Source organism: Pteronotus mesoamericanus, unplaced genomic scaffold (genome assembly GCF_021234165.1).
Source record: "Pteronotus mesoamericanus isolate MK-2021 breed Mesoamerican mustached bat unplaced genomic scaffold, CSHL_Meso_final scaffold_54, whole genome shotgun sequence".
Classification (NCBI taxonomy): domain Eukaryota; kingdom Metazoa; phylum Chordata; class Mammalia; order Chiroptera; family Mormoopidae; genus Pteronotus; species Pteronotus mesoamericanus.
This window is the reverse complement of record NW_026555321.1, coordinates 5,208,472-5,235,242: the sequence shown is the minus strand read 5'-3', so window position 1 is coordinate 5,235,242 and position 26,771 is coordinate 5,208,472. Positions and strand designations below refer to the sequence as shown.

General features: G+C 34.6%; 1 protein-coding gene across 50 annotated transcripts in view; it reads right to left on the bottom strand.

Moving 5' to 3' along the window:
• Window positions 1-26,771, bottom strand: part of CLASP2 (cytoplasmic linker associated protein 2) — a 159,222-nt gene that overhangs the window by 31,265 nt on the left and 101,186 nt on the right. For 10 of the 50 annotated variants that reach the window (XM_054594914.1, XM_054594918.1, XM_054594924.1 and 7 more), the window contains 10 exons: window positions 24,332-24,502; window positions 23,793-23,900; window positions 20,056-20,118; window positions 18,991-19,097; window positions 17,310-17,333; window positions 15,528-15,772; window positions 14,235-14,298; window positions 4,145-4,308; window positions 2,882-2,960; window positions 2,700-2,750 (listed from right to left, as the gene is read on the bottom strand). In XM_054594914.1, the coding sequence (XP_054450889.1) occupies window positions 2,700-2,750; window positions 2,882-2,960; window positions 4,145-4,308; window positions 14,235-14,298; window positions 15,528-15,772; window positions 17,310-17,333; window positions 18,991-19,097; window positions 20,056-20,118; window positions 23,793-23,900; window positions 24,332-24,502 (1,076 nt within the window). The remainder of the gene's footprint in view (window positions 1-2,699; window positions 2,751-2,881; window positions 2,961-4,144; window positions 4,309-14,234; window positions 14,299-15,527; window positions 15,773-17,309; window positions 17,334-18,990; window positions 19,098-20,055; window positions 20,119-23,792; window positions 23,901-24,331; window positions 24,503-26,771) is intronic. The other 40 variants (XM_054594942.1, XM_054594934.1, XM_054594939.1 and 37 more) reach the window with 7 other exon arrangements.

Below are 26,771 nucleotides of genomic sequence, written 5' to 3'. Positions count from 1 at the left end.
GGATTGAACATACCAAGAGTTCACCTATCAGCCACCCTGGGTAAAATGCACAGTGGAAAGGAAAACAGACTCAGGGCTAGCTGTGCAGTTGCAAGCTGCACTCAATTATGGCGGCACCTAAGATTCTGCATTCTTCAAGCCGTATCATCTTCTATCAGTTGTTAATACCTGAAAGCTGCCACAGTAAATTAAAAAATGAACATCAATGTATTTTGTTTTCAATTTGCCTCCATTATTTGCAAGATGAGATTCAATTTGTGCAGTGTCTCGGTAATTTATAGAGGTGTGTAAAGTTTTAAAAGGGTTTCACAGACTAGGTGTTTACCAAATGGGCAAAATAACCACAAATATACATATAATCATTTGACAGTTTACATTTTAGTTGCATATTTACAAGGTTATATACATAGTCTATAATTTTCATAAGACAAACATGAATTCTTCTTGAGAGAATAAAAAATAATCTAATTGCTAAGGTGTGTATAATTCTACAATGTGTTTGTGAAACCCAGAAAAAGAGGTCAACAAATTACATTTATTTTTTAAAATATTACTCAAATAAAATCACTCTGTATTACAATTTCTCCCTATATTATTACTTTCTGAGATTTAATCATGACACACCATGAAAGATAAAATTTTATAGATATATCCATCTTTCATCTGAAAGATCCATCATTTTCAAAAATTTTTTAGAGATCTCATGCTCATTATTTGTATTTTTCTGTAAACTGTTAAGTTTTTTATCCTTAATCCTGTCATCAATCTGAACAGTACTTTTATTTTTGGCATAAGATATGGATGGCTCCAATAAAACTTCTCCTTGCTGTCCTAAAATACCAATTTAAGAGTTGAAGAGTGATTTTCCCCCACAGCTTTGCAGGTGTGTATATATAAAATATAGAATAAAAAAGCTATAGAGTCTATGATTCCAGTCTTCAGTATGTTTTCCAACTGGAAAGCTAATTTAAGTTGTTCATTTCCCATTTCCCTCCTCCCTTTGTGTCGTTTTCTTCAGACCTTAGAAACTTTATTCTCTCCTTAACTCACCTTTCACCCTAATGGTTTAGACCTTGAGTTTCCACTGGCCCATGAAACATTTCTACATACATTTTCATCACCTGAATATCTACAACCAGTGCCTAAATCATAATAATCCTTATTACAGTTTACAGTTTATCAGTTATTATAGATAATAATGATAAATGAATTATAAAGTTCTGCCCTAGCTGGTGTGGCTCAGTGGACTGAGTGCCAGTCTGTGAAGCAAAGGGTCACTGGTTCGATTCCCAGTCAGGGCACATGCCTAGGTTGCAGGCCAGGTCTCCAGTAGGGGGTGTGTGAGAGGCAATCACACATGGATATTTCTCTCCCTCTCTTCCTCCCTTCCTTCCCCTGTGTCTAAAAATAAATAAATTCTTTTTAAAAAAGATATTAAAAAAAAGAAAACTAAGCAAAAATTTTAAAGAATTATAAAGTCCCGTATGTCATTATAACTTTACACTGCCTAGCACCATGCCTTGGACAAAAGATGAGTTCCGCCCTGGCTGCTGTGGCTCAGTGGATTGAGTGCCAGCCTATAAATCAAAAGGTCGCAGGTTAGATTCCCCATCAGGGCACATGCCTGGGCTGCAGGCCTGATCCCCAGTGGGGGCTTGGGAGAGGCAAGTGATCACACATCGATGTTTCTTTCCCTCTTTCTCCCTCTCTTCTTCCTCTCCAAAAAATAAATAAAACTTTAAAAAAAAGGGGAATGAGTTCTAAAAATATCAATAATATCAAGTAAATTATTCTCTTCTTCAGGTCACTTTTCAGAATTAAAAGAGATGGAATCTCCCTGACAAAGCAGCTCTGAGAAAATAATATTATGTTGAGTGTAAGTCAACCCTGGTAAAAAACATAATTGTGATTTTAAGGCAAAATCATATTCAGAAATTTAAACAAAATCAGTCCTGGGCAGAAATGCTTGTGGAAATGTATTTCGTGCAAAACAGAGCAGAAAAATATAAGGATTGTAAATGTACATATGCTTGTTATTTCCCTGACTTTGAATCTCATTTAATAATACTCACTGAGAAACATTTTTAGTAAAAACTTTAGTTCCTCTTTTATATTATTTTTTAATTTAAATTTAATGATTTTTATAACAAATTGTAATCCACCTAGTTTTCGCATAAATTTATTGGAAAATGTGTGCTAATAACAATTGAGGAAGTTAATCCAGATTCTAAATTTTATGCACACATCAGAAATATCACATTGAAAAAAGAAAAAAAAGTATTACTATTTCAGTTAAGGAGAATAGCACTGAGATTGAACTTAAAATTTTTTGTTTCCTAAAATAAATATAGGTAAAACTGACATTTTGCCCAAAATACTTATTCAGAATCTAACTTTTTAAAAAATGTATTGGGAAATCACAAACATAAAATTAGATAAGACTTTATAGAGCAAGTTTGCATTACGAGCTTAGGGTTAGATTGCCATACTTGTGTTGCCTTCTAAATGTGTACCCCCAGGAAGCTTCTCCAAAGAACAGCCTGGCATTTGGATAACATTTGAAATTAAATTATGTGCATGCTTACAAGGCTTACAAAGGTTAGTAGTTGAACGCAGATGCATACAAACATTATCTGAAACACTGCAGAATTTGTAAAGAGAGTTAAGAAAAGAAATGCAGATTAAAACAAAAAAAAAACCTTGGAGCTCCAAAAAGAGTGAAGCTGGTCCCGAAGTGCTGGCTTGACTGTCTGAAAGTTTATAAAAACAAAATCCACTGATTGAACAGCTTCTCATGTGATAGAAATACACAAATTAATATAACTTTATTAATAAAACATTTCAATTCCTTATAATGTCTTCAAAAGACTTCAATTTTTACCTTCAAACTTGGTGTTTGAGTCTGATCAACTGTAAATCTCATTAGAATATTGAACTGAAGATCATTTGGAAAAGACTCTCTAAAATAAGGGAAAAAAAGATTAACAACAAGTAAGCATTTAGCAAATTAACAGAAAATTATGCTTAATACCAAAACATAATGTTATTCAAAAAGTATACACGAAGTACTAAGTATTTGTATGTGGTATAGACTATGTGATACAATACACAATCAAAGCTATTCTCAGAAAAATCTGGAAATTTGAATTTACATCCTGTGGGGGTTAAAAATAACATAACAGTAAACAATGGTCTATTTTGCCTCAACTTGGATTTAATCAAAAAGCTGTATTTGGGCCCTGGCTGGGTGGCTCAGCGGGTTGGAATGTCATCCTGTACACCAAAATGTTGAGGGGTCGATTCCCCATCAGGGCATATACCTAAGTTGTGGGTCCAATCCCAGGTTGGGGGATGTATAAGAGACAATCAGACAATGCTTCCTTCTCCCCAACTCCCTACCTTCCTCTCTCTCTCAAAATCATATTCAGAAAAAGTTCATTATCAGAGATGTTTCTCCATACCTAATAACTAAATTCTACATTCCAACTTCATAAATGGATATTTGAAATAAGTCACTTCAACATTCTACACAAGAAAGTAAAAAATATATCATTGGTTCAAAATCTATTTTTTTAAAAAGATTTTAGTTATTTAATTTTTTAGAGAGGGGGAAGGGAGGGAGAAGGAGAGGGAAAGAAACATCAATGTGCCCTCAGCCAGGGACTTATTAGCCCACAGCCCAGGCATGTGCCCTGACTGGAAATTGAACCGGTGACTTTTCACTTTGCAGGATGACGCCCAACCCACTGAGCCACAGCAGTCAGGGCCAAAACTTTCTTTAAAAAGATTCTAAGTATTTCAATGCATAATGAAACATTCTTTTAAACTTAGAAAATATTTTATTTTTACATTAAACTTAATTAAATCTTTAACTCAACTTAGCAGATACAGCTTAATTATGATAAATAAATGTCACCTTAAATTAATCCACAAATGTTAGACATTTTTATAAAAGAAAGTAGTGTATGATCTAAGGACCAGTGTTGCATGAAATATACCATGTGAATGGGCATCATTAACAATTTTAAAATGGAGCCTATGTAATTCAAATAGTTTGAAAAGACTCAGATACCTAAACTTCTAACACAGAGACTAAATATTCCTGATTATCATCAGTTAAATTTGAAATATATAAGACAATTACCTTGTAACATCAAGGGCTTTCTGAACTTTTGCCTGAACAGACCCAAGCAAATCAGCACCCATTTTTTTTAGTAGTTGTGTCAGCAGTACAAACAACCAATCTTGAAGATCGTCTTTGTGGACTTGTATGAAGTCCACTAAAGTCTCCAAAAACATGCTGAACACCTACAGGTGATAAACAGGGGAGGAAGGAGAAAAAGGAGGAAATATTCACCTTTATGATCAATGCAAACTGAAGTAGAAAGGAATATAGGAATCAGAGGCACAGCGATTGGCAGCCAAGCAGAAAAACAATCTCTCTTGCCTTTCATTGGACTCTGTGATACAAGAGTACATTTGAAACGTTATCCAACTTCTGCTGAAGTTCGACAATTAGCTATTCCATGCAGCATCACTTGGTAAAGAAACTTTGGCCATAATGACTGGCACACCTACAACTTAAACTGGTTAAACTGAAATCCATTTCTTCTGAACTTTAGGGCAAGGAACTACCTACAGGTTTCACTGGTGCTCAGCTTGCACCAAGTTAATCAGAAGATGACTCTGCTGACAGCTACCTTAAAGTGTGAGATCATTCTGACATAATGGGTGAAATAGAGAGGCTCCTTAGATTTCTCAAAATGTCAGTTGTCACATTTTTTAAAGATATATTACATACTAAAACTGCCCCAAAAGTAATTATAATTGATCTGAAATAACTATAACTGTAACTAAAATAAATTCAGAATACAAATTTACATGTAAATTTTAATAATTTATAAAATGTCTGAGATGGCATGCTATTAGTCTTCATTTCTATTGATGAGTTTTATACTTGGTTCCAATATTAATCCATTGATTTAAAACATTTTGTAAGATAAAAAACATTTCAAGGGAAAGGATGCTAATTTCATAAGTGATGTATGTTATTAAAATACTTATGGAAAGTAACTTAATGTGTATTATATCTCTACAAGAGTAAATTCCACAGCATACTAGAAAATTTGTTTCTAGGTAAATAGGAAATAACTCTGAAGACAATGTCAGGCATGTTGTATTGAGATAATTCATAATCACAATAGAGTTATAAAAACTATGGTTTAAAAAAATTAATATGAAAGTGACTTTTAATTTGCTAATAAAGTTTTGTTCTCAGTACCTATTTTATTTCTTGAATTTCCTCTATACAATTATATATGAATTCCCATTTTTCTCATGTTAGAAATTAGAAAAATACACTTTCATTGTTTGCTGAAGATGCTCTGTATTTGTAAAAGCAGAAAGCATGGCTGCTTTACATTTTCCAGTACTCTCTGATCCCCAGGCAGCGCCTACTTCAACACTGTTCTTATTCATGACGCAGAGTCACTACCTTGGGTCCCACCCCCAAGCCACAGCCATGGCCACAGCCAAAAAACCTGGCTTATATTAGACTCAAACTTGGCCAATTGCTTGACTAAAACTGTCTTTGGACCTCAATTCGGCCCAGAATACTGTTGAACTTCATTAGACCTACTCTATGACAAATGCATGAATCTAATCTAGTACTCACTTTTACTGGTACCTGGCAAATCTATTCAGCTAGGTGTGCTGGAGTCAGTCAGCACCTGCCTAAAAAGTTGAATGTCAAATATTTAGACATTTGAAAGCCAGCTGTGGAAACCTTGGCAAGTCATTTTTCTGACCAACAATACAAAGATGCAAGGAAAATAAGACCAGCAACACTGAAAGGAAAAGAAACCAACAGAGACAAGAGGGAAGGAGGGAGAGGGGGCGGGGGAAAAGGAAGGGAAGGGGAAAGTCAAGGAACATATAGCAAGGACTCATGGACAAAACCAAAGGGGAAGAGTCGAGGGAGGGGGCAAGGGAAAGTGGTGGGGGGTAGGCAGAGACAAATGTATTTGAAAAAGTAAATTAATTAATTAAAAAAATAAATAAAAAAATATTTAGAAATTTTGTGAGCTACTTGGTGACTTGAAATAAGTCATTGTGGGAGTGTTTACACTTCTCAAATTACAGCAAACACTACAAACTACTTTCCTGCCTTTCTGTTAAACCTGGTTTACCAGCACACCACTCTCAAACGCTTGCCTGTGCTCCTGAAGATTCCAAGTTTAAGCTTTCACTATATCAAAATCAATTCTGAAAACCATTCACAATAGAATGCCTATGTCAACTCTCACATTTTCTCTGGTTCTTAGGAAACAGAACCAGAAAAACGACTTGCCAAAGTTTCTACAGCTGGTTTCCACAGCTGGCTTTCAGCTGTGTTCCATTCGCTCTATTGCTAGATAACTTAGCTTATCTACTTTACTGTCATTCAACATCAAAGTCTCCAATGACTTTTCTTCTACTTTGAATTTGTTTATAGTTATCTTTCCAATAACTGTTTCACCAAAAAAGAGCCATTTCCTGTTTGAGAGTAATGTAGCTTGACACTGCTTGACTCTTACTATTTCCCTCCTTTCTTCCATTCTTGTTGCCACCCATTTTCCTTTTGCATCCCGAGTGTGGGGTGATTTAGGAGCCAGTCTTCACTCTGATTTTTTTCATAGGAAGTGCAGCCTCTTTGAAAGGGCCTCTCTGATCTAGCCTACTATGTCCCACGACCTCTAGAATAGCTAGCTCTCTGTTGATCACACCATCATTGAAGGCACCAGCCTCCCTGGACTCAGGTCCGGATTTCTGTAGTAGCCTGACTTTAGTTGTTCAACTTCCTGTATACCAGAGATGAGAAGAGCATTTCTGTAACAGGCTGGACAGTACATGTTCTAAGCTTTGCAGGCCATGTAGTGGTTTCTGTCATAACTATTTAATTCTGCTGTTGTAGCACTGCCACAGTATGCAAACAAGTGAACAGAGCTGTGTTCCAATATAACTTGATTTACAAAATGGGAAGCCAGCCAGCACAGGCTTCTTTCTCACTATCAAATTATGGTATCATTCTTTTGATAGAAACAAAATACTTTAAGGTCCCTTCACTGTCTATAGAATAATGTCTCAAGTGCTTAGAGAAGTTTCTAACTCTCCAAATTAATCTTGGACTATCTGGCAACATAAATTCGTTGTCCTTGCACACATATCACACAAATTCTTGATTTCCTTCCATACTCTCCACTCACTCTATTTACACACAGTATGTGACTTACTATCACCACTTAAGTCCCAGCCTAGAAGCTTCTTGGATAATAGTCACTGATCCTCCCTGATGAAACTTGTGGTGGGACTAGCTTTATGGTACTATTTAACTTTTTCTGTATTTACGTATCTTCCCATCTAAAACATACAACATTTGAGAATAAAGACTATATTTTCATACAGCCTTCTATCACATAGTAGAAGCAAGTTCAAAGTCATTAGAGGCTGAGGACTGAATATAAAGTTGTTCAATGAATGTGTAGGAAAAGTTCCTTAAAGAGTTAAGAATTTTCTCTTAAGTGAAACCCTGTAATTAAATGGTAGCCAACCCTTTTCCCCCAAAGCAAAGGAAGATGTGTAAGTCACTCTTTATCCCAGCCAAATTTAACTTCTTTTTCTTTCCTATAAACTTTCTGAATCTCCCACTTCTCTGGATTCGGGCTAGTCATTCCCATGTCTTTCTTCTCATGCTTACATATCCTAAATTGATGTTCCTGTCAAACTCCGAATTGCTATTTCCTTCTAGAAGACTTCTTTGAGTCTCCTAAATAGAAATTTCTTTTGAGTAGATATAATGTGAGGATAGCTAAATAAAAATGTAAATATGCTTTTATAGTATTCTACATACAGAACTGTTATTATTATTTTTCAAAATATTTGTATCTTATCAATAGCATTTACTAAATGATAATACAGCTGTTTACATGTATCTATCTAAAATATATATTGGGAATTTCACATAATAGTTCTTACTTGATTGCCCTATCACAGTTTACTGGCAGATGTTAGTATTCTCCCATTTCCTTATGATTAAATGAGAAAATAAAAAGTGAGAATGCTAATATAATACTATTGCAAAATTTTGAAGAAAATGTTGAAAATCACTGATCTGTTAACTGCTCTGTTTGCTTTTAAGGAATGACATTAACAGAATATTAGGAAGTACATATGGGGAGGCTGGACCTAAATTTTTAAAAAATAATTGTGAAACTTGGGTATCATGTTTTTAATAATTCAATGGAATCAAACTTCAATGGAATCAATTTATGCTCCCACATATCTCACAACTGTAATCTACTGCAAATGAATTATAATATTTGATCATTATAATATTAATATAATAAAATAAGAATTATAAGAATTACAATTGAGGCAGCCTTTTACTTAACCTTGCTCATATCTTAGGTGTGCCAGTCATCAAATACAGAACAGAAGAACATAATCAAATTAGATTAATTAGTAGATTAAAAAGCACATCTCCAAACAGAATGACAGTTTGCATAACTGCGGATAGCATTTCGTGGATTGCAAAGGGTCCAACACTGCATGAACTCTTCGGGAGAGAAAATAGAGAAAAAGGGTTAATTGCACAGTCATGCAGTAAAGTTAGGTTTCCAACAAATATTGAACCAACTTACTCTCTATTGAGAGTTCCAACACAGGGGACAGCATGCAAAAAGAAAAAAAGAAAAAAAAGAAAAACACACAAATTAGTCGCCATCAATGCAAAGTTCCTATATGGAAGAAAACACTTAGAAAATAAAAGTGACAAATGCTTTTCAGTTTTATGATAAACTCAAAATAGTTTTTAAAACAAGAATTAAATGAATAGTATGGGAAAAGAGCATGTGATTTTCCTGTCTATCTCCCTCACCTCTTTACCAAGAAAATTAAAAATTAAAATAACCTTCTCTTCCAGGTCTCCACATCCTTGAGGCTCAAATTTTGGAAAGAACCTAAGACTAAAAGACATCTGGCCCCCACTTCCGGACAGTGCCAACGTGTGCTTCCAAAGCATGGTATCTACAATTTTTACGTATTCTTTTCCTCCTCAGAAGCAACAGATTTACAAATTATTTTTGTGAAGGCTTGAAACAATTACTATTGTTTGGAGGTAAAAATTAAGTGTTTATATCACAACTTTTACTTTTCCCCAGATAAGATGTGCATCATGGTCTCCTGATCTTAGGACTGTAGGCAGCTCAGATGCCTAGTACTCTCTCCAGGAAACCAGATGTGACCTTCTAGGGCACTCAACTGCATGCATCCCACTTTAGTAGTTACAGACTAAATTCTTACCCTAGCTGTTCGAGACTCAAGAGCATGGCTTCAAAAGGTAGAAAGGACTACTGAGGTCATAAAATGCCAATTCAAAGCATGCACCTCATGAAGGTGGCTCTTTTCAGCTAGTTCTTTCACAGTCAAATGCTAGAACACAGGACAGCTTTTGGTATGACACTCCTTACATTTGAGCGAGAAAATGGGTCTAGAACAGTCAAAATAAAAATCATTCCTGAACTCTGTAGTTTTTCAAACTTTCTTAGTTTTTAAAAACTCACATAATGCTTAGTATATCCTCAAGGCTTTATATATGTTAATTCATTAATCATCATCACAATCTTATGAGGTGGGAATTACTATCAACTCTATTTTACAGAATAGGAAACCAAGGCACACACTGCAAATAAGAGCTGGAGGTTGAATTTGAAACAAAGCAAGCTAGCTCCACTATCCATACTTGGTACAATGTTTTGCACTGCTTCTCATAAATTTATTAAGTTGCTTTAAATTACACATTTGAAGCTTCATGATCTAAATTACTGCCATATGTATATTGTGGTTGGATCACTTACTCCCATATTGGTATCTGAAGGGAAAAAAAAGTTTATTCATCAAGTTATAGATATTAAATCATTTCAGCCTGCAAACTATATTTGCCAAACACATTATTCCTGTACCAGGAAAGAAATCCAGCATCTACGTCAACTGTATTCAGGAAAAGCTCTTTTCTAACCCTTCCTTTCTGAGATGTCTGGACTGTGTACTGGAGATTGCCTGATCACTAGCTGGAGATACATATATATATATGTGTGTCTGTGTGAGAGTGTGTGTGTGTGTGTGTGTGTGTGTGTGTGTATAAATAAAAAATATTCTGGGGGCTGGATGTGTGTGTGTGTGTGTGTGTGTGCAAAAATAAAATATTTTGGGGGCTGGAGAAGGTGATGGAAGGATGAGGGGAGATGGGGCTCTTATGGATGCTCATAACCTGGTTCTCTTAAGTATCCTCTTTCTGCTGGGGACAGCAGGTGGTCTCAGTCATGTTGGGGAGAACAACTTTCAGTAATCATGGAAGCTGGCTACTATCCAGAAGCTGATAACATGGAAACTGGTATGATGACTTCAACCTCCAAACGCTGTGGTCCATTCTGGTGACAAGGCTTCAGATTATTTCTGTCCCATGAACTTTCAGAGAAGTGCTTTCAATTCAGAGTAAAGAACTAACCAAGGCTTGAAAAAGAAAGCAAAGTGTCCCTGATAGCATACTTTAAGGCCATAGGGAAAAGTGCAGGGCACATTTGGGGAAATGAACATAATTCTGGCGGGCCTGAGAAGGAAGAGTCAATAAGGAGCCAAAATGACAGGTTTTGTTTGAACATTTTCTTGAGGTGAATGAGTAGTCACTGAAGTGCTTTAAGCTTGTGGGAAAGATTTACTTTTTAGAAAGATTGCTAAAGAATGCAGTATGGAGCCTTGACAGAGTAGCTCAGTTGGTTAGAACATTGTTCCAAATGCCAAGGTTGCCAGTTCAATTCCCCGTCACAGCACATACAAGTGTCAACCAGTGAATGCATGAATGGGTGGAACAACAAGTCAATATTTCTCCTTCTGTCTCTGTCTTTCTCCCTTACTATGTCTCTAAAAATCAATCAATAAAAATTTAAAAAAAAATACAGTGTGGAGAATTTAGAGATGGAAGGTAAGGAGGAGGTACAATAGGCAAAAGACGATTGTGCCCTGAATTAGCAGTGAGAATAGAGATATTTAAAAGGCTGAATCAATTAAGATTGAGTGAAGCTTCTAGAATAATGTCCAAATTCTTCACTTAAGCAACGAAGGGATGGTGGCTTCATCTTATGAGAAAAAGCAATGCATGAGAAAGAGCAGTTTTGAAGTTGAAGATGGCTTGTGACTAAAGTGCAGGAGGGAAAATAAGGGTTTTAAGGACATATTTGAGAGTCATTAGAATGAAGTGGGTAGATTATTTTCCAGAGAAGGTATTAAGTGAAAGAAGAGGGCCTAGTATAAGACTTTAGACAAGACCAACATTAGTAAAACAGAGAGATAAGTGCCTGAAAATAAGAACAAAACAAATGGTGTGAAAGAGGCTGAGTCAGACACAACAGAAAACAGTTGTCCTCATCTCTCACTGCACATCCCTTAAAATGATAGAAATGCATACTGAATAAACTCACAACAAAGTTCATAAACAAAAGGGGATGTCAAATATCCATAGTTTATGAAATTATCATAAATTCCAAAAAGAGATGTCAAATATCCATAATTTATGAAATTATCATAAATTCCTGACCAAGCCAATTAAACCATATTAGCAAGAAATAGGATATATATATTTATGTAGCCAAACAACAACTTCAAGGTGAGCCCTGCTTCCATTTCAATAGGAGAAGCTTTACGGAGAATGGGTTTAGGTGTGGTTAAGTTGGCTGGTGTGAAGGCAGGAAATGCAGTTTCTGCTTGATGGCTTCTATATTTTTAGTAGGCTAAGAGGCCAGGACATGTACTTGGGGAGTGAGGTGGGACTGGGAGGTGAACAGGGCAGGAGTTTTGAGGACAGACTATTTGACACAGTCTCTACAGAGGACAGAGGAGAAAGATGAGAGGGAGAGGATTACCAGGCAGCACTGGGCACTCAGACAAAAACCACAGATGGGAAATGGAGAATGGCCAGAATATACAGGAATGCACAGGAGTGGTTTCACCCAGCAGGAGCCAGAGTACATGGCTTCCCTTCAGCAGTCTTAACCTCCAACCAGTAGCACAAGCTCCTCTAGCAGAGGGTCTTAACCATGTTTCTCTTTTAGTGCCCATAACCAAGAGTTGCTATAGAACAGGTGTCAGCCAACTATCGCCTGCAAGCTAAGAATGGTTTTTACATTTTAATTTTTTTAATCAAAAGACTATTTAGTGGCACAAGAAAATTATATGAGAGTTTAAATTTCAATGTGTATAAATAAAGTTTTATTGCAAGGCAGCCACATTCATTTGTATGCACATTGTCAGGTTTTATACATTATAACACGAAGCAGGGTGTCTTCATGTTATACTGCCAGAACTGAGTAGTTGTGACCAAGATCGTTTGGCCCGCAGAGCCTCAGTTACTATCAGGTCCTTTATAGAGACCCTCGATAATGAACCAAACTGTATTTGAAAAAAAAAAAAAAAAAAGTTTCAAAAACAGTTACTTGATACTGAAGATCCAACTCTTGGTACTTTATAAAGTTACACTTTAAAAGTGAGTGGGGAAATATCTGCTATTTTAATAATATCAGGATGTAATTCAAAAACTCAAGTGAAACTCTTACATTTAAAAATCAGTATATGGTGGTATATCCTGTTTATTCTAAATAAATTACATTAGTAGTAGCACTTCTGATGAGCAATCACCAAACAAAAGCCAAACGAGTTAAACAAAAATATTCCTATTACATTTCTCTTCGCTGAACTAAGAAAAACAAAAATCAAATCAAACAATCAAAACCAGATGGGTCACTAAGAACTGTTCTAAAATTCTACAAGGAAAAACTAAAAAGTCACCTTCCTGACAATTCTAGGGAGGATTGTAGCTGGTTCTCCACATCTATTAAGAGAGTCCGTACAGATCCTAATTGTCTTGTCCTTCAGCTTATATTGCCAACAAAGTATATCAACAGTTAATTTGTTCAGAATTAATAAAATTTTTGCATTAAAGTAAGTCCTACAGCTGTAATTAGTGGTAGCAATGTCAGTATAAAATGGTTGACCTACCTACATGCTCAGTTTGAAAGTTATAAATTTTTAAAAGTTTTAGTAAACAAACTGCTTACTAATCTGTACTTTAATCTTTGTTTTTGATAGGATTTTTATATTCTTGGGTAAAATAAATATACCCTCTGATAGAGGATGATCTTTAAAAATTATTGTTTTAAAGTATAGGAATTTATCATCTTTAGCTGTATTTTAGATTATATATAAAGTGGGATTATGATATTTTTAACTAGTGTTGTAAGTAATGAAAATATCAAAAAAAGAAAAGAATGAGAAAATGATATGTGCAACAATAAAAAATAAAGACAATAAAAAAGAAACAGTAAAGTGAAATTCAGTAATATTTTTCTTATAATTTCCCTTCCACATCTCCCTCTCACTTAGGTTAGAAATTCTCATGTAGACACCCGGTGTCTGTCCTAAAGAAAGGTACATAATGAAGTTTCACAATTGTCAAACACATTGCTAAAAACAAAATAAATGAACACATTTTACAACAGTACTATCCATCAAAGTAAAACAAAATTTCACAATAGACATGCAGATTATGCAGAAGTACTCAAATATATTTTAATCAATATTAGAAATTGAACAACATTCTGAAATTGTTATGGACTATTTCAATATACAAAACGCTTCTTTCATATTAGTACCAAACTATGGCTAAAGCCATATGCTTTTGTGTATGTAATCACAACTCTTTTCTACAAAGCTGATCTTTTAAGATAGTACAGATTTACATTTATGTTGTAATAATTACTGAAGGAAATTGAATAAGAAGGTGCAAACTTACCCCCCAATTATTTCCTTTAAAAACAGTAACACATTTTTAATAATACAAATACATACACTCACCCTTACTAATTATATAAGAGTCCTACTTGCTACTATATCCTTCAGTTTATAGTCTCAGAAAATCACCCCTCCAAGAAGCTTAAATGATTACCAGAGAGCAACTTCTAAATTAGGTATGATATAAAATATTTAATTTCAATTATGTTTGAAAAGTTTATTACTTTTCTAGGGCAATAATAAAACAAAAATAGCTTACAGGCTTTTTTTGCTATTGATTTGTTTTTTTTTTTGGGGGGGGGGCAATACACAAATGACACCTACAGCACTAAATAATCTTAAATCCAAAAACATACCTTGCCATGAGGATCAGCAAACATTCTTGTGAAAATTTCACATAATCTTTTCAGTTCAACTCGACTGTCAAAATAATAAAGTGGCTCATTAATGTCTAGCTGTAGGAAGAAGTCACTTACATATAATTGGGCTTCTTAAAAAATAAGCCCTCAAAATCAAGAAGTTTGTGGGATTTACTAGTTAGGCTAAGCACAAATTTTAGCAAATACAACAATAATTCTGTTGCAACCTACACTACTTTAAACGTTAAAAGTTATTAAGAAAAGAAATAGAATTTTATTTCATTAATGTAGCATGACAAGGAAAACTGTACAAGTGTCACTGCTAGCACATGAATCTTATCCTTTCAAATGCCAACAGGTCTCCCTGCTTTGTTACCTGAGTGTGGAAATCCTCCTAAACTCTGCCTACTTCCTTGACACTTCAAATGTTATACTGAATCTAATATTAACCGAATCTTAATGGGGCTGGGGACAATATTATAATGACTTAGTGCAGTGACTGAAGAACTATGATATGCAAACATTAAAATATATTAGGTAGTACATACTTTTTTATTTTTAAATTATATAGTGCTAATATTTCCTAAAATACATACACACAGTTGGTAAGTCAAACCCTGATTTTAGGTATCAAGTCAGGAGGTAAACCAGTATTTTCCACCACACACAAACTTATGAATTAACTGAAACTAGGTTCTTAAAGGGGTAGAGTATAGAGGTTTAAGACATCACTCAGATAAAAATAAAAAATTTAGGGAGGAAAAGCATGCAAAAGCTAAATAAACTAAATAAACCTTAAAAAACCCCCTAAAAACCCATATAAACTTCTCTCCTTAGAGAAATTCATTCCAATTCCATTTCATATCACTCTAGGATTCACGTATTGCTTGAACACTAAGAATATACCTTCATTTTCAAGTGAACATAAATATTCTTTACTCTCACTGAAAAACTTACCAGGAATAAATTTTAATAAACCAATCAGCTTTAATATTATGTGCATCTTATTATTTAATCTTAAAAATTAGTAACACTTTTCATTTAGTATCTATTTGTGAATAAAAAGTTGCCTTTTAAAATGTTTCTTTAAATAGAGCAAGTGAATTTGAAAAACTTTCAGTAATAGTAGTACAGATGGTCCTAACCGACTGAAGATTAGGAAAATACTAATGTCACCTTCTAAATTCAGGACAATTCTGTTCCTATACTAGTACCTCTAAAGAGTTACAGAAACAAAGTAAAGTGAAAAAGTGCTAAATGGGACAATTATTTTAAGACAACACAACTCACCTCAGCGTTCTCTGATTTTTTAATAAGTTCTGCAGACCCAAAAGGCCTTCTTTCCTTTCTGACCAGTTGGAACTAGCACACCTATTGAGGACTTCTGCCACATCTTCGGTCTGCCTCATGTACGTAGGGATACTACCATTTCGAGAACTATAGGAGCGCTCCGAACAAGCGCTAGACGCATCGCTGTTTGCATCATCATCTGAATGCATTCCATATGACTCATATCTTCTTCGAGCAGGTTTTTTCTGTTATATACACAGAGACTCTTATTAGCAGTAGCTAAAATAATACTGATATTTCACAATTTCCACTGACAAAAAGGATTACTTTTTGTTTTAAAATCAGTGCAAAGCATGCTGCTAATCATTGTAATACTAAAAAGTCAATTTTAGTTTTTCTTCAAAAAACATGTTTTAGACATTAGTAGAAGATGAAATACTCTTTTAACGATGGGAAGTGGCAGAAACAGAGGAATATTCTAGGGAAGTTCAGAGATGTAAATGGGAAATGATAAAAAAAAATACAAATTTTTCCTTCTCTTTCTCCTTTTTATGCAAAATCAAAAATTACCAGATTATAAATGAGCAGAAACTGTACTGGAATTCTGAGTTAGTAAGAGAAAAATATTACCTTTCTAAATGATGAGAATGGATCAGGAAATGGGCAACGGATGAAGGAAAAACTCATGTTTTCTTGTATGCACCGTGCTATTTTTCCTGTCTACATTCTCTTCCTTCTCTTCTCCTTTTACCTCCACTATCATTTCTCTTGCTACTCCTTTCTTTATACCCAACCCTCTTATCTTCTTGAGAAGTAAAATACAAAAAGTGATGAGAACCTGTTTTGTTTACTATTACTTTTAGGAGGCAAGCTCCTTGAGGGTCCTCCAAGTTTTTTCTCAATATGAGTATACCACTTATTTAAATAAATATGCGAAAGCATATTTAGAGTCCTTTAACTTCTTTACATCTGAAGTTCATTATTTAATACATGTTATTTATTTATCCATTCATTTATTTATTTATTTCTAGAGAGAGGGGGAGGGAGGGAGAAACAGAGGGAGAGAAATATCAATGTGTGGTTGTTTCTCTTGTGCCCCCTACTGGAGACCTTGCCTGCAACCCAAGCATGTGCCCTGACTGGGAATCGAACAGGCGACCCTTTAGTTCGCAGGCTGGCACTCAATCCACAGAGCCACACCAGCCAGGGCTAATATAGGTAATTTCTAATTATACCTTACATATCAAAAGTGAAATAAGAGAGAGTAAATAGCTTACTTGAGATTTCCTTGGGATAATTAGAAATAAATCTTTATGTAATCTAATATTTGAATATAGGCTGGTGAGAGGTGAAGACATTGCTATAAAACAGGTTAAACACAATAACTTAAAACAGTTCCAGGTGGTCAAAAATTTTCCAAATTCTAAAATTTAATAGAAATTTGAATAAAATTCAATAACATTTCCATCACTAAATGCCTCATAATGATTTAGAGATACCAACTTAATTTAGAACAGCAGTAATGTGACATTTTCTGTGTTGGCCTCCAGGGTCAGTTTGTTAAAGACATCAGTGCAAATGACATCATCTCATTTGTAAGAAGTACTCAAGCTTAAAGGATGAGAATCCTCATATCTACCTATTAATAATTACATGTATTAAAAAACAGGATGTATGTCTAAGGACTTTATTATTTCCACTTGAAGTTTTTACTGAAGACTAATAAAGCAAAGAAAAACAGTTATGGTATTATAAGATTTCAGAAAATAGCAAAGTCTATACCTTAGTCCGCATGTCTCCTAAGAGCTGAGAGCAGTGAATTTTTAAAGAGAAAAATTGAAAATGAAGAACATTTTGCTAAATAGCACAATGAAGTAGGCATAAAGAATGCCCATCATCAGAAACATTAATATTTTTAACATACAGATACATAAGAACAGCTTACAAGCAGCCTACATCTTTAATTTTGCCAAAATCCTTCAGTCCAAATAAATGTATCTAAGCTACAAAAATATTCCCTTATATTTTTCCCAATTCCTATTTGGATCCTTTTGTTGTTTCCAAAGTTAACTTTAATTCTATGATTTTTCTCAAGGTCCAAATTAGTTTCGGAAAGTCTTTTCCTAAAAATTGGTAGTTATGACTAGAATACCTAAGCTATGCAAATAATGGAAGTAGATATAATCAATTTATTGGGATTCAGCATTTAGCCCTGGTGGTTAAGTATTCCCTATGTAATTCAAATGCAACATCTCAACATCTTAGAATTGTAAGTAATATTTAAAGAATACGCCATTCAATTCATAAAATTTATGTGAGCTGAATTTAACTGGTAAATCATCCACTAAAAAGAAACTAGAGAGTATGAATTGAAAAATACGTTGATGGAAAGTAGTAAATTTAAAACATCCGACTGATTTAGTATCATCAGAACAAGACATGATCAATATATCCCATGCCCAAGAGAACAAAGTTTCTTAGTTATATCAATTAATTAAAAAATAATCAAATGGCTGAGGTAAAAGGAAAAATTAAACACACAGACTGTCACAGCAGAATCACGCATATCATTAAATATATACTACAGTTAGACCAATGAATAATTTTTTGAACTTATTTTTCAAATTTTTGTGACAAAACTATATTACATCAACACTGGTTAAAATTGAACCATAGTTTTAAAAGGCACAATGTATTCTTTTATTTCAAAACGAACATAAGGCCTTTATAAATTCTGGGTAAGAAACGGAGAAAATGTTTCTTGAACACAGGATTAATATAATTTGAAAGAGGAAGTGTCATACTGAATTGATCTGGGAAACTGGCAAAAAGCCCATCATATTCATTGTTTCAAATGACACTTCCTTCATAACTGTAAATGAGAGAAACAGCAACGATATATGTACCACACTCTTCTGAAAAAGTTTCATGGATCTGTAGATTGTTTTTAAAGCTCACTGTTAAAAGTGTCAGGCATAAAAAGCCAAGAAAATATCTTAATTATGATGTGTCTTGAAGCTGTACTTTCTTTCAGCTCTGAAATACAAATAAGTGAAAGACTAAACAAAATCCTACGCCAAACTAAAACAACCCCTAAATACTCAAAGTTAAGCTAGCCTTGAAATTGTATGCTTATAAATTTATATGCTAATCTACTTGTCCTGACTCTCATTGTGCTATATAGTACATAAAACACATCACTGGATTAAAGATATCAATGTTTATATTTTTGATATCCCATCAATTACTATTGGCCATCATTTAAATTTCTGACCAATTAAAAATGATCAAGAATTAATTATACTGCTATCGACATGGACCATATTTGATCTTCCCAGATTAAGTCCAGAAGAATTTTCTGCAAGAATTTTCTACCTCCCTCCCAAATCTGATAGACTGGCTTACTCATACATTAGTTTCATAATTAGAGCACCTACAAAAATAAGGAAATAAAGAAGATTACCAAGGCATCTGCTACTGCCTCCTCCACATCAGAACCTGTGTTCAGGACCCGCATGGCGCTGACAGAAGATGACAGTCGACTTGACTGGCTGATCCCGTACCCTGGACCTAATTCATCAGAAGAAGAAAAACGGCTTTGAAAAAGTCATAAATGTAACAGTCTCAGGTTAGAGACTCTAAGATCCTTAAAGGGAGGAAAAAAAAAAAAAAAACCAATGGGGAAAGCATTTTAAAAGCAATACTGTATTTTCTGGGTACATAGAGTTTTTGGTAAAAAAAAAAAAAGGGTTAAGGCAATTAAAATTACTGACAATGTGTGGAAACTTAATTTAAAAAACAGGAGCTACAATACATTTACAACCAGAAGATAGAAGAAAGCATGGCTGGCTGACTAAGAGCTTGCAAGTCAGTAGTGCTGTAATTAATCCAGCTCTGTCAGTCAGGCAAATCTCATCCATGCTGGTGAGACTAGAACAAATTTAAATCCTCAAACCAATAATGATTAGAAAGTTCACTGAAGCCACACTAGGAATTTACAAGAGAAAAACCCTCTATTTATTATCTCTTCTCCTTCAAGATAGGCTGATTTCATTCTGTAAATAACACATATCATTTGATATTTGTTAAGCACCTACTAAGTGCCCAATACTCTAAGGTATGTGAAGACAAACCAGATGGGTTCTCCCCCTTAACTACTTTCTATACCATTATGTACAATTAAAACACTTCATCCACCATTTTGGTTTTTTTTTTTTTTTATGTACAAAGATGAGGCACATAACTGAGAACATAAAACAATTCTATATTTTAAAATGACATAACTCAGGTTATACAAAGAAAAATGTCCGTCTGCTAGTGGGGAAAAAAAATGTTCAAATAAGGTTGGTGAAAGGGAAGAAGTTGCTTGGGGGAAAACAAAATTACCGCAAATGATTTACTTTCTAACAAATTAAATTTAAATTAAAAAAATCAATTTTAAAACATGAATATTATTTAATGGAAACAGAAAAGGACAAAAATCTGAGATGAATGCACAGATGATAGTGAAAATGTACTCATCCTTCACCTGAGGCCCCATACACATCGGGGGCGTAGAGGGCACCAGTAGATCTGGAATGGTGTCTGGAGGCTGGAATAACAGGACCATACAAACCTCATCTATTACCACAGAAACAAGGAATAGTGGCAGCACTACAGTCAGGCAAGGAGAGGTAGTTAACAATGGTATTACTTCTAATAACTAAGGACCAGAATATTGCCAAATAGGGCAATTGAACACTAGCATTGCAACATCATCTTTGACACACAACAGATCTTACACCTAGGGGGACAGACAAGCCCACAGGAGACAAAAAATTAAGTATTCAAATGGAAGGAAATGTCAAAAATACAAGTGTGAAACAAAAAAATGAATACTGTAGTTAAAAAAAAAACCACTATGGTAACTAGTAATCAATAATAACCCTGTCTCCTTCAATCCTAAACCCAATGAAACAGTTATTACTATTTCATATTATAAATAGGTAAATTAAAGCATAGAGGTTAGTTAACTTGATCAAAGCCAACTACTAGTAAGTGATATACCTCAATATCTTACCCTTTCAAGTCCTTTGCTCTTAAATATCTTACACTCATCTTCACATTTTTCAGAAAGTAACATACCTCATTTATGTTAACATTTTCCACGTAGTTCATAGAAGTTCTATATTCAGTAGAAGATTATTTAAATTATCAAAGTACATTTGAACATCAAAAAAATAGTATTACTAATTTAATTTAAAAACCTGGAAATGTGAGACCTGCATTTATGACATGTTTCTCTAAATCTAAACTTACCATATTTAAAATTTCAGAATTTGATATCTGTAAGAACACCATAAAATCAATCTATTTCTTACTTACATAAACAAGCCAGGAAAAATATATTTTAACAGCTAACAAAATATATTACTCTTATTCTAAAAGTTACTCTTCTTTAGATATATTAATTAGAGCTATTAAAATACTTTTATTACATGAATCACTCTTTTGCCCCAGGGCCTTAATGAACAAGAGAAATCATCAAAAGATTGAGAAAAAGGATTAAACAGAAACAATACTGCACAAAATGTTTTATCAGACCTTGGATGATGACTGATATTGTTAGAAAAACATACTAATAGAATAGTTTTAATTTTACCCAATAGAAATAATTTCTAAAATGGTGAGAAAGAGTCGAACCAATATGGCAAAACCTAATAGATGAAAATCTCTGCAAAACTTAAAGGGAATCAGTAGTTATCCGTGGCTGACAATAACAGGTTAAGAGGCACCACTCATGTGCTTATCATGATGGAAGTCTTTTTTTCAATCTCAGTCCTGGAAATAAATGGAAACTAAGGGTGCAAGTTCCAGAGAAGTTCCGCCTTGCTCAGCTCTATTTCTGATGTTTTGGGGCCCTCCCATTGGCCTTGTGCTACCACTGAACAACTGGCAAACTATGGAATTGCCCTGCTAAATGGCAATATTCAAGTCAGAGGCAACCAAAGGATTCATCAAGTGACCAAGTCAGGACAGCAGAAAACAGGCAAATGGCAGCAGGGAGGACATACTGACAGGGAAGGTTGCTCTCATTCCCTATGTAAGACACAGGGCCAATGTGCTACCTTTACTAGGCAGTATCCATGTGTAAATAAAAGGGCTATAAAAATAACTTCTTCTAAAGCTACAGTATATAATTAAAGACTTAATCATTCTTCACCCAAAGAGGGTATTTCATTAAAATCAGGAAAACTGCTTCCTTTAGTAATAAAATTTCAGTGATTTAAGTTGTCGAATGGAAGCTCTGAGATGACTCCAGAAAAATAATGGCTCTTAAAAAAGACACATTAACAATGTTTATTTTTAAATAATTGTTGGTTATAAATTTCCTCTCATCTCTGTTGTACAGATGTAAAAGGGACAGACACACATTTTGGCTTCTTCTTGATGTCTCACTTTTCTAGCAATTCTGCAGTATTATCATGCTACAAATATAGGTGTTAAGAGCATGAAAAAAATCTAAGATCCTATCGACTGAAGTATAAGAAAACGATTTCTAGGTTAGCAATGTGAGCTTCAGGGGGAAGAGGTGGGGGAGCAGTAGCAGCCGCGGTGGTGGCAGTGATGCGGGCTGAGCACTGCTCTGAGGGGTTTTTTCATACATTCTCTCATTTACAGCATCTTCAAAACAATCCTAAGAAGTACATACTATTGTTATCCTACTTTTATAGGTGAGGAAACCCAGGCATAGGAAAGTACAGAGCTGGGGTACAAACCCAGGCCACTTGACCCTAGAATATATGCTCTTAAGCAACCACACACCCTCTCTACTTCCTTTAATTCTTGAAGGAGGCACACTTATTTTATACAAATGTGTAATATATTTCATTTCTTAATGTATGTGTACACACATGTGCATAACCAAAGACTCTCCACAGACTAATTATATATGAATTAAAAATACCTCTGGCAAAAGAGAAAGGCAAACTCTTTGGCACCTGGGACACATGGCTCAACAACAAGGGTCGAGGCTATCCCTCTCTGTGTCCTTAGCTCAGTGGGGTTTTCTAGGCCAGGACAGGACAGCCTAGTGAAATATTTGAGCCAAATGACCCAGGGAACAAGAAGTCAATCTCTAGAAATTCTATACTAGCATGTCTATTGAAGAACATAATAATGCCAAAAGACAGTGAGTAGAACTATGTTCTTACTGAAGTGTCACAAAGTCTGAAGAACAACTTAAGTATTACAGTTACCTAAATTTTATAAAATTAAAAATCTACAATTTCTACATGTTTGTGCACATAAACAAAGTACGAGTTAAAATGTTAAAGGACCATGCAGAAGTTCTAAAGATTTTCAATGTAAAAAATTCTGCCTCTTTAATTATTCTGAAATACTAAAAGCTTAAAAAAATTTAATATTTTTATAACTGAGATAAATATAGTATTATAATCAAGGCTCTGATACAATCTCTATAATCAAGGACGGAGGTTTTGCAGCAGTGACATGATGTGAACTACATAATATATGGGAAATGACAAACTATAAAAATACTATAAAAATGTTAATTCCTCCCATTTTTAATAAGTAGTTTATATATTATAATGCAGCACTAGTTTTCTAAGTTAAATGTCTAAAGTAAAATGTTAATAGTTGTACCGAAAAGGGAAAATATTGATGAAACAGTTCATATTTTACTTGACAGTAAATATCTAAATGTTATATTTAATTTTTATAGATTTATTTGTTAAGAAAAATAATGACTTCAATATTTGGAGTTTAAATCTGTGTGATATTTACTTGATTCTAAAGGCAGTTTGTTGCCCCAGCTGGTGTGGCTCAGTAGACTGAGCGCTGGCCTGTGAACTGAAAGGTCACCTGTTTGATCCCCAGTCAGGACCCCTGCCTGGGCTGCCGGCCAGGTCCCCAGTTGGGGGTGCATGAGAGGCAACCAATTGATGTATCTCTCATACATCCATGTTTCTCTCCCTCTCTTTTGCCCTCCCTTCCCCTTTCTATCTCCCTTTCTTTCCTTCTCTCTGAAAAATAAATAAAATCTTAAAAAAAAAAAGACATTTGTTTGTAAAATATCTAACTTGCTCATTTAAGGTAAAGGAATGTCCTAAACAAAATTTCCTTCTGACTCTTTCCTCAAAAAGGCAGAAAAGCGATAGGGGCAAAGACAGTCAATAAAAAAGCTAAACTCTGGGTACCTTCAGGTTATCAGGTGGTGCTAACACAAGGGGAAGGCAATGTACTTCACACCGGCCCAATACTTACCGAGGGGCTGAAAAGAGCGGACAGGGCTTGTATCTCGGCTGCTCTCGCGACTGGCTTCTCGGCTGCACCCTTGACTCACACTTGGTCGAGGAATACGACTGCTTCGGGCTGGAACAAAGCATTGGCAGCATTAAAAAAGGGAGAAAAATGAAGACAGAATCTGCATTTTTGAGATTCTGGTTTCATTTTTCTTTCTTAAAAATTAATAACTTAAGTTTTTCTAAAGTTGGGGAGAAATTGCTCTCCCCAGAAATGAAGAATTACCAGGAACATGGTTCAATTTCTTGAATCAGGTCACTAATCTGTGTCAGATTAAAGGGTGAAATAGCAGTTTACTAAAATAAAAAGGCTGCAAATAAAAGATTTAAAATAAAAATGAATTATACTTTTAAGATAAGCTAATTCAATTTATAACCTTTATTTCGATTTCCGTGAATTTTAAGTTGTTTTTCTTTAACTTGTAAGTGCCTAACGAAAGTCTTTAATGCCACCAAAGCCTGAAACATAAAACGTCCCAAGTCTCACAAGGAAAATCTTACCCACGGAGAGCCTAGAGGGACTAGCCTCTCTGCTACAGCCCTGGCTCCGTGGTATCTTGCTTCTCTTCTGTGCTGAGGCTGAATTGACCAGGACTCTCTGAACGCCAGAGCTCACAGTGGAGAGGGCTGTTGTGGTCAGAACTCTTCCTGGAGACCCAGACCGGCTGCCAGCTGAACACCAAACACACAAACAAACGTTAAGATATGAATTCCTGAAGAAATTGTTGAAAGGATAAAAATTCAAGAAATACATCTGTGAAAACTGTGCAAGTATATAGAAAGTTCTAAGTTCAAAGGAAATGGAATGAAATAATTTATATATTATCACAACCTGGGGGATAAAGGAAATACTACAAATACTAAAACTGAGTGGTAAATCATGTGAAATATATTTTCAGTTTTGGGAGGATACAAAATACTATGTTTAATAAGGACAACACTATTATAATTTTCAGAACACAAAGAGTATAAAAGATTTCCAAAGAAATAACCTTCTGACAATATATTTAATAGAGCTAAAGCCACATATTTAAAAGGAAAAAATTAGTAATTCTGTCACTGCTATTATTTTTGTTAAAAATATAATGAAAATTTGCTTTAAGTTTGCCCTCTGAGAATGCCTCTGATGGGTAGAACAAAGTTATTTTTTAAATTTTTTACAAAATTAAATTTTAAATATTTAAAAAATTGGCCAGCTGAAAAAGATACTTGCTTTTTGGTATTTGCCTTCAAATAGCAAAGGGATCTTGCATGGCCAGAGTCTGAAATGTAGATGCAGAAGTAATGAGGACAGAAGAGAACTAACAGGCAAGTGTCAAAAAATTCAGACCCTTCACAAACTCGTGATACTCAGTATTGAAAAAAAGAGGATATATGGCAGGGAAGATAGAGAAGGAGCTGGACAAAATCTCAGAGATTAGGGCAAGGGTTAAGAAAATTAAGAAGCATAGTTTAAAACTAGAATTGTGTGGGTTAACTTTTAAGGGGATGAGCTTCTTGTCAAAAACACTTTATATCTCAATTGAATGGGAAAGTGGACTGGATAACGCCAAATATAATCTAAGTCTACATTCTGAGTGGTAGGTTGCACCTTAGAAAAGTTAAACCTGCACTCAAATCTTCATGAAAGCAAATTTTCCCCTTTGTTGGTGTTACTCCTTCTAACCAAAAGGGCAGACCCTGCTCATCTTGTGTAATCTTACCCAGTCACACCTCATTTGTACAGAGCGAACGTTAAAGACTCGAATGCCAACTGAGACAAGCAGGGCATGTCAATGAGGGCCCAGTATTGAGTATAAGGCAGGGAGTGGTGACTTTTAAGTTCCAGTCAGCTCTACCTTAAGGTAACACTGGCCAGGTTTGGGAATTTTTTAAAAAATGAAAGTTTTAAAGTTTCCTGATTTTTATCATATTGTATAGACCAAATACTACATGAATGGAGACAGGCTGGAACATGGTCCATGGGCTGTTGATCTGTCACTCTTGCTATAGTTTTCTTGGCATTGTCTTACTAAATACAATTTAAATTCATGCTTAATTCCTAAACTTTACCAGCACACAAAATGAAACTTAACTTCCACTTGTTATAGCAATACTGTAAAACAAAGCAGTGTTTCTAATGAAATTAACAACTTACTATTTGAGTAGAAGAAATTCTAAACTATTGTAGGGAAATTATTCAAGTCTCCTTTACAGTGATGGCTCATATGAATTGTTTCATGATGTTTCAGTTAAAGAATCTTTAAATCAGGTTTCTTTATGTTATAACCTTAAGAACACTCACAAGGCACCTATTTCTTCATGCAGGGTCTAAACTAAACATACATACCAAAACATCCAAACACCCAACATGCCACAAACTCACAATGCAAGATAAGCTGATGGAATATTTAATGGGAACACTTGCAACAATATAAAAAGTGTGAATAATGAACTGAACATGTACAATATGGTATTCAGTTAAAACCAATATAAATTTAGGGAGTGGAGGTATTGATAGAGACTAGAGAATTCCTTGAAATTTGGGTCTATTCAGCAGACAGGAAACATGCAGTATAGAAGGAGACTAACTACTCTACCTATTCTAGATTTATTGAATTTATCAAAATAATACAAGCTCTCTACCAACAGTGTAATAATTGTAGTACCTATGACTTATTTGAATTATTTGTATTTAGAAGAAAATATCAAGGCTCTTTCCCCGGGAAGAACTACCAAGGCTAATTGTTTCTTCTAAGAAAACCACAGAGTTGATGAAAAAGAGCATGATGTACCTAGGAAATAGCATGCTACCAGAAAACACTCTAATTTGTAAAACTTAAAAATGGATGCCTAATCTCTCTTGTTCTGCCTAAAGTTTTCACACTATCGTTTTATATTTTTATAAGGTATTTTAAAGGCATTACTAAAGCTCCTTTGCTTTTGAATATTTACACCTGTG